The sequence below is a fragment of the Diachasma alloeum genome, unplaced genomic scaffold, assembly GCF_001412515.2.
Source record: "Diachasma alloeum isolate Michigan unplaced genomic scaffold, Dall2.0 Dall_scaffold_00308, whole genome shotgun sequence".
Classification (NCBI taxonomy): domain Eukaryota; kingdom Metazoa; phylum Arthropoda; class Insecta; order Hymenoptera; family Braconidae; genus Diachasma; species Diachasma alloeum.
In genome coordinates, this window is record NW_021680447.1 from 894639 (window position 1) to 903225 (window position 8587).

An 8587-nucleotide genomic window follows, 5' to 3' on the forward strand; every position below is an offset into this window, starting at 1 on the left:
CCTTTTAATATTTCTAAAGGCTAACATGAACATCGAGTATCACATGATATCAGATATTTTTTCTTAAAATTATGCTGATGAACATCTTGACAAAAAAATCGTGGAGGTGAGCAGGTTGTAATGACGAATCCAGAAGGCCAGTTGTACAGCGAAGATTTTGTTTTATATTTAAGTTGAGTTTTCCTTGTATTTACAATATTTAAAATTGTTCGAGAATGACCTGGACGAAGGTTCTTGATTTTTCCAAGGGAATTAAAGGGAATCAAAGGTCGCGGATTTGGGAATGAGGTTTATGGAGTGCTTTTATGAATTTGGATAAAATCGGGGAAATGCTCCTTGGGAATTTTTCGTATCTAGACAGAGGCATAGTAGAGACAGTCACCACAAAATTATTGAAGAAATGAAAAAGCAACGATTCTGCGCTGAGAAAAAATGTGTTACACGTGCGAGTCTGATTAGATTTCAAATATGACAATTATGTTGCCCTAGAGGATGACTATGACATCGAACGATTATTCATTTTTTTCTTTTCTTATTTTTTTAGGAGGAAGAATTTCCATTAATTTTTCAATGCTGATAATTATTGAGCAAATTCATTGAAGGTCATTACTAACATGATCATCTGCTAGAACAATATAATTATCGTAATTGAAACCTAATGATTCGAAAAATAAATACTTCTCTCAACTAAATGAATACTTGACAAAAATAATTTTTTCCATTACTGAAATTTGCTGATTGATTCCTAAAAATTACCGATGTTTCCCTAAAAATCAGTGATACTACTTTAAAAATTGATGACGACATCACTGGAGACGAATGATAATGTCATTAAAAATTGATAACAAAATCCCTAAATTTCAGAATTTTGCGCTCACTATCATTTTCACAATCGTGAATCCCTGATAATCAGGAATAAATTTCTGAAAACAAATAACTGGTCCCTGAAAATGGAAACTTTTTTCCTCTCTGTGAAATTCTACTCAGAACGTTAAATTTTACGAGCCGTTTCTTCTAAATCGAATTTCAAGTCGCTCTCCTGATTACACCTCTCCATGAAATTCCAATCGTCTTCAGCAGCAAAGAACCCAAAATTGGTCAATGTCCCATTGAAATCGTTTTGCGATCAAATGGAAATGACAAACCAACTATTAAAATTACTTCGCCTCCCGGTCCCTCCATTCAGGTGTCTGAAATAATCGCAAAATTCACTTAGGAAAGAATCATCTGTAGGTATACCCAGAGCGACGCAGAGTCCCGATAAAAACATGTTTACAATCGTGGAACTAAAAGTCCATCTTCCTCGTCGCATTCAATTCCAGCTGCAGGGCATAAAAAGACATTACTCCAAAGTAGAAAGTTATGATGGTTATTTTTATTGCCAACGCGCATAAACCCGGAAAATTCATGAATTGTTTTCAAGATGAAAATGGCATCGACGTATATCATCAAGATATTAAACCCACTCTTCTCCGTTCAATCCCACCGCATAGATGCAAACCAGAGCTTTACGAAGCAATTTTTCTCAACTCCATCCCCCGGATCATCGAGTTCGCAGTAGAAAAACGATTTTATTCACCAGAAATCCCCCCGAGAATCCCAAAAATAGGGAAGAAAGGATGCAATTTTACTCGACAAAGGACGAATTCGTCGGCTTTCTGATCTGGTGAACTTATTTGTGCTAGAGGACGTCGATACACCGTAGTTGCACAAAGCCCCGAAAAAGATCCTGGATGCGAAGCATGCATGACCAAGTACGCAGAGAGGAAGAGGCGCATCGGATATTCGAAGTGTGTAGGGAAAGCCGTGAAAAAAAGCATGTCTGTGAACTGTGTTGTCGAGCATATTTCCGAAGCGAATCAAAATAAACAAATGAGAAATATATTTTATATTAATATAGTCAACTTTTTTTCTAATAAAGTGGCAATATGTTTCTGAATGGTCGCTGTGCACATCATATCATATTATTCTATTAAATTCAAAGAAATTTCTCGTTCAGTCAATTGTGTTACATTTTTAATTTAATTTAATATTTGCTGAAATTTCAAATATGAAGTAATACATAATTATACCCTCCATTTAGGCGATGGAAGTGAATAATTGAATCAATTTTGAACTTTCTTTTTTTTATTCAAATAATCAGTGCACGGAGTGAAATTTTTGACAAAAATTATCCTACCGTTCTGTAAAAGTGTATCATGAATCATCGTTTCTTCATTTCTATCCCGAAATTTAGTAAAAATTAATATATGATGATCAAATTTTATTCTACGTTAGAGAAATTTTATCCTGATAAAAATAAAAATTACTGGACTGGAAGGGTAAAATTTAATATGCGTCAGGATAAAATTTCTCCAATGTAGAATAAAATTTGATCATCATATATTAATGTTTACTAAATTTCGGGACAGAAATGAGGAGATGATGACTCATGATAAATCTTTATAGAACGGTAGGGTAATTTTTATCAAAAATTTCTCCGTGTGGAAGTAAATTTTCCAAAAGATGGAAAATCAACCACCCTTTGAATGCTATGAGAATAATTTCCGAAATTTGTTTATAAAGCGATTGGAAGAATGATGCTATCTATAATATGGAATGAATTTAGAACATGATATCTAAAGATATCCCCGGAATTGTAATTCTTATAAAATACAAAATGTTTGAAAATTATTCTAAAAATTGAAACAACGATTATAGATCGCCTTCATCTTCGAATTTGATTCAAAATAAGAGTTATTAATAGTAAAGCAACATTTATTTAATATAAACAAAACTCTGAATAAAATTTTTTAAATAAACTTATTTATTTGATGTAATTAAACTAAATTTTTGTTATTTATTCAAATAAATCGTTTTCCAGAGTGTACACACATACACACATAAATCCGAATATATAGAATATAAAAATAGAATATTCGAACTGTAAAACAAAATAAAACAAAAAATCCGAAACGTAAATTTCAACGATTACAATGCTTCCACTCGGAAGCAAAACCGCAAAAGTTAAGCCAAGATCCCCCTCTCGACGTATGTTGCCGACTTTTTCATTATCATAAGCGATATTTCGCGGCGGGCTTACACCGTGGTTGATATAACCCGACTATAGCACGAGTTCGTGAAGTACCACGAGGGTAGTACTCCTTAAAAATAAAGGGTGGCCCGCGATATTGTATAAATGCGCATGCTTTATTGGTAATATTTTCCTTGTGGCAACCATTTAAGGAGCTCCACAGCCCATGACATTATTTTTCACACCATCCCTGTATTAAACTCACTTTATTAAACCCATTCAACTTTTCATAACTTAATCCTCTCCCGTCACGGGATGAATAGTTCAGAACTATGAGTGTATTATCCATTAACGCTTACCCATCTATGAGAGGGACGTCTCGAAGTATCCTGCGGGCAGCTGCCAGCCGATCTACGGCATGAGCAGCCAACAGGATCCTCATCAAAAGCTGACCCAGCACCATGACACCCATCACCATCCTCATCCTCCACCTCGCTGGGCCCGCAGGTTGCTTTCACTGATAATGTCCTCATGCCATAACCCAGATGCTTTCGTTACACATGTGTATTGAATCGCTGGATTATGCCATTTCGAGTGCTCAATTATTCTCTCTTCAGAGGGTATTTGACGAGCCTCAATGCTTATTGATGTGTACACAGTCAAAGCAAATTAATTGGCTTTTAACTCTATTTAGTATTTTGTACTTTTCAATAATTCTTCAGATGTAATTATTTCAAGTATTTAAATGCGCACAATATCATCATGATTGAAATTTGATAAAATGTATCATCCATATACTTCAATTTAGCGAATGTCACTGGATTGTACAGCAAATAGTGTGGTGGAATTGAACGTAGTCAAACTCAATTTCACCGGATACCATCAAGAGTCCTCAATTCAGCGTTTGAAAACGTGGTCTACATACACACTGGTGAGCCGTAAGCTTCGGTCAGAAAAGGCTAAAAGCTTGTTATCGAGTAATCGATGCTACCAATACCAAAAGCATCATAACTCGTTGATACAAATGTCCATTGGAATGACTTTGTTTCTGTGCTGCAGGAGGTTGCCCTCTTTTCTAACGTAAGATCAGTTTCTCTATGTACCACATACACAAGCACCGACGTTGCAAGTTAAAGCTCTCGTGGGTGTCGTTAAGGAGGTGGGGGTCCGTGAGACCGCGGAGATACCCGGGTAGCTCGTTAGTGCACGGTGATTAATTAGCTTGCCCCTGGCATATCAAGTTGTGGGTGATAGTGAAAGATGAAACAAGAATTGAAGATGAAGGGGAGTGCTCTTCAAATCATGATGTCGCTGCCTTTTCAGGTGCTTCTCTTCTTGAAGATTCAAAGGAGTTGCGGTGGTAAGTTTATCGGTTTTTCCAACAACTTGCACAATTCACTGCACTATAGTCTCTTTCCTCCTGTATGTCTCCTTGATATTGCACCTTCAATATTGACCGATGCACCTCTCGTCGAGACAGTTCAATTTATCTAGATCGGACACAAGTCCCAGGAAGACATGTCATGTGTAAACTTTGAACATCGGTTCACGGATGATCGCGAAAGATGAAACAGGAACGAGATATGAGAAAGAGTGTCCTTCATATGATGAGGCCTCGTCAGCTTCAGGTGCTTCGTTGGCGGTAAGTTTATCTGGTTTTTCAACAACTTGCACAATTTACAACACTATAGTCTTTTTCTTCTATATGTCTCCTGGATATTGCACCTTCAATATTGACCGATGCACCTCTCGTCCACACAGAGTTCAATTTATCTAGATCGGACACAAGTCCCAGGAAGACATGTTATGCGTAAACTTTGAACATCGGTTCACGGATGATCACGAATGATGAAACAGGAATGAGATATGAGAAAGACTGTCCTTCATATGATGAGGCCTCGTCCGCTTCAGGTGCTTCGTTGGTGTTAAGTTTCTCTGGTTTTTCAACAACTTGCAGCATTCACAACACTGTAGTTTTTTTCTTCTGTATGTTTCCTTGATATTGCACCTTCAATATTGACCGATGCACCTCTCATCGACACAGAGTTCAATTTATCTAGATCGGACACAAGTCCCAGGAAGACAAGTCATCCGTAAACTTTGAGTATCGGTTCACGGGTGATCATGAAAGATGAAATAAAAATTCGATATGAAAAGAAGTGATTTTCATATGATGTCTTTTCAGGTGCTTCTCTTCTTCAAGATTCAAAGCAGTTGCGATGGTAAATTTATCTGGTTTTTTCAACAATTTGCAGAATTAGCTTCAGTATAGCCTAGTTTTTATTCTCCTGTATGTCTTCTTGATATTGCACCTTCAATATTCATCGATGTGTCTCTCCTCCACACAGAGTTCAATTTATCTCGGTCGGACACGAGTCCCAGGAGAACATGTCATTCGGAAACTTTGATTACCAGTTCGCGGTTGATAGCGAAAGATGAAACAAGAATTACATATGAAAAGGTGGGTTCTTCAAACCGTGAGAGCTCGCCGATTTCAGGTGCTTCTCTGGGAACTTCATCCGGATTTTTCAACAATTTTCGGGAGAATTCGGGGAACTTGCACAATCAACTTCACTCTCGTCTGCACAAAGTTCAATGTATCTTGATTGGACAGGAGTCCCAGGAGGACATGTCATGTTATAGCGAGAGATGAAACGCGGATTGGAGATGAGTAGTGTCCTTCAAATCATGATGCTTGGAAAGTTGATTATCATTTCAACAAATTTCGAGCGAATTCCAGACACTTGCGCAATCAATTTCACTCCATCAAGCTTTTTTGTCCCTAGTGCACCGGGATTCCTTGTATGTCTTCTTAATATTGCACCTTCATTCTTGATCGATGCACCTCTCGTGTACACAGAGTTCAATTTATCTTGATCGGACACGAGTCCCGGGGGGACATGTCATTCGTAAACCCTGGGATCTTGCATGGCGTGTCGAAATAGCTGGGTACCACGTCTTTGGGATGGTGTACTAAAGTTGATCGTGGAAAACCCTTCTTCTGAATTTGATACGAAAATACGGGAAAACGATGACGGGCCAGTTTTATCGAGTTTTACACAACTCCCTGGGGTGTATTTTCATATGCAGAGCACAGTCGTAAAGGTATTCTCCTGCTTTCGTCTTCAGCTTCTCCCGAACAACTGACGTTGTCGACGTTAGAATTTGAATTATTCAGTGATCTCCATCCGTGACGAAGGAATGTTTTCGTTTTGAATTTTCTGAAGATATAAGAGGTACGAAAAACAATGCACAACTAAAATTTTTTCCTTCACTCGGTGCCGCAGGCAAACAGCAATTGCCTTAACGCGAGCGTGCTTGTAACATATCTCGTGGATTCCAAAGCGATGAAATTCTGGGGAGCAATGCCGGGGATGCCGGATGTATTTATTGTTGTTTCAAGCGGAGATGTATTTAATACTGAATTTCCCAGCGATCCCAGGTCAGTAGCTCAGAGCATTGGGATATTCAACGTGTATGATTTGGTGAATAAACACACTGATCTTCAGGTAGTTGCTAATGAGTCTTATTGATACAATTAACCGTTGGGAAGTAGTGAATAACTTGCCGATATATCCATCCAAACCAATTTCTAACCGCGTTTAATGTACGACCTACTTTTCCCACTGTGTTTCGGCAGCAATTCGAATTGTATTTGTGGCTTCCAATTACGTTCAGGCTCACATTGGTATGAATGATCCACACGAATGGATTAAAATCATTTCCACGTAACGAGGGGTATACGTAACAGTGCAAATTTTCGTCAGCCTCCGATGAACCTCCAATTAACTGTTACCGAATTTACTGCACTGTGTATTTTCATTAAATTTTGATAATTAATTATTGACATAAGCAGATATATCAGGCATGTCCGGTATTAATTGAAATGTTTTGTTGGATTGGGAATGGTAATTTGATTAGGAGTGGGCGGAGAGGTAAACAATGATAACGAAGAGCAAGTGGGTGTTAGACTTGCTGCTATCGCGATCAGTTTGAATGCTGAAGCACGACTCCCGAAGTGCACGATATACGCGGTCCGGAGTTAAAGACCCGACTGGCGAATACGTCGGCGTTTTCCTCTCATACTATTGCGCAAGCGTATCCAACTTATTCGTCGGGGCTCTTCTCCTATGTTTCACTTCGGGTCACGCATCACCATGTCTCTCTTCTCTCTGTATATATGCGGTCGTGTACCAAGTTTTTTATTATTATCCTTTATTTTCATCTGGGGGAGGGGGCACTCTTCAGCTGACAACAATGTTCAAGTTGGGGGGTTTGTAAGGGTTTTCGAAGAGTGCCGATTGTCTGGATGCATATATCGGTCGAACAATTATGCGGGGGTGGAGAACTGATGCAGCTTGAATCTCCATCCGAGAGGGAATTTTCTTTAGTCCTCGCATTTCAGAATTCGAGCGCTGGAAAAACTGGTGTCCGAATTCCAAACACTCCTCAAATACTTTTGTGACAGCTTTAAAGACATTCTTCGGACATTGAAACGCCTCTGGATTCATCGAAGCATCGTAATATTTGAGACACCTTTGGTCCCTGAAAACGTGGTGAATTTTTCTTTATTTTCTTGGAAAGAAAAGTTTTAGGTGTGAATTAAATCAAGGGAGGTTCAGTTTTATATTAATTCCATCATAGACATGAAAACACATTAAGTCCACATGAGGGAGGGGGCGTTGCATGAACTCTGTGTGAGAAAAATGTGCCGAATTTGAAGTTGTCCTTGTTTAGCAGCATTCAGATACGAGAATAATCTGAAAAAAGTATTTTTGGATGTGCATTACTAATAGTAAAATTAATTAATAATAAAATAGTCATTAATAGTGAAATTAATCACTAATGATGAAATTAATTAGTAGTCAAATAGTTCCACATGCGAGAAACATTTGACAATGAATCACTAAAATTTTGCAGTCGCAAAAAAATGTCGCAATCACTTTCAGACACCATTTGCGTTTGAAATGTTCAGACGTCAGTAAATTTTTCAAAGACTTTGAATCATGCAGATATTTTCCTAGTATCTTACATCTTAAAGTCAGACGGTTTTCAAACACCCAGTTTCTGCAGTGTAGGAGATGCAATGGTTTACTCCGATACTTTTCCAAATCCAGATGACTAACTTTGCATTTCACACGGAGAATTATATTTGTTGAATCTCACCCCCGAGTCGAATAATTGGACCTGACAAATTCTACTTAGGTCTCTCCGTTCAGAACTGGATAGGTCTTGGGAAGCCTCTTCCCAAGTGCTTCCGAGACCTTTCTACCTCTGGTTATGTCCCACTTCAGCACTTGTTAAGTGTAAGCAGGACTTGCATTCAGACTTTCCAAATCCTTGCCGGTCCCCGTAATTCTATGGGCCTATATTAAATCTGCGTTCATATCCCTATTTACTCATGCGTTATTGAAATAAAAAATGCAATTATTGTTTTTTTTTTAATCTCGAAAATCGACATTTCACGGGAGGGTGGAGGGGAGATGCATGTATGCGGAGGCTTGACATTTTTATCCAACAAGCGGAGAAGGTTGCAGAATCTATTCTAGCCACTCTTGCCCCTCCGCTTGCATG

The 8587-nt window shown here is 38.3% G+C and overlaps 1 protein-coding gene across 1 annotated transcript in view; it reads right to left on the bottom strand.

The window, feature by feature from the left end:
• LOC107039821 (dipeptidase 1) overlaps nucleotides 1-6299 on the bottom strand; it is a 57846-nt gene extending 51547 nt beyond the window's left edge. The window contains exon 1 of the mRNA XM_015259640.1: nucleotides 3373-6299. Within this exon, the coding sequence (XP_015115126.1) occupies nucleotides 3373-3497 (125 nt within the window). The 5' untranslated portion in view covers nucleotides 3498-6299. The remainder of the gene's footprint in view (nucleotides 1-3372) is intronic.
• Nucleotides 6300-8587: the final 2288 nt, after the last annotated feature.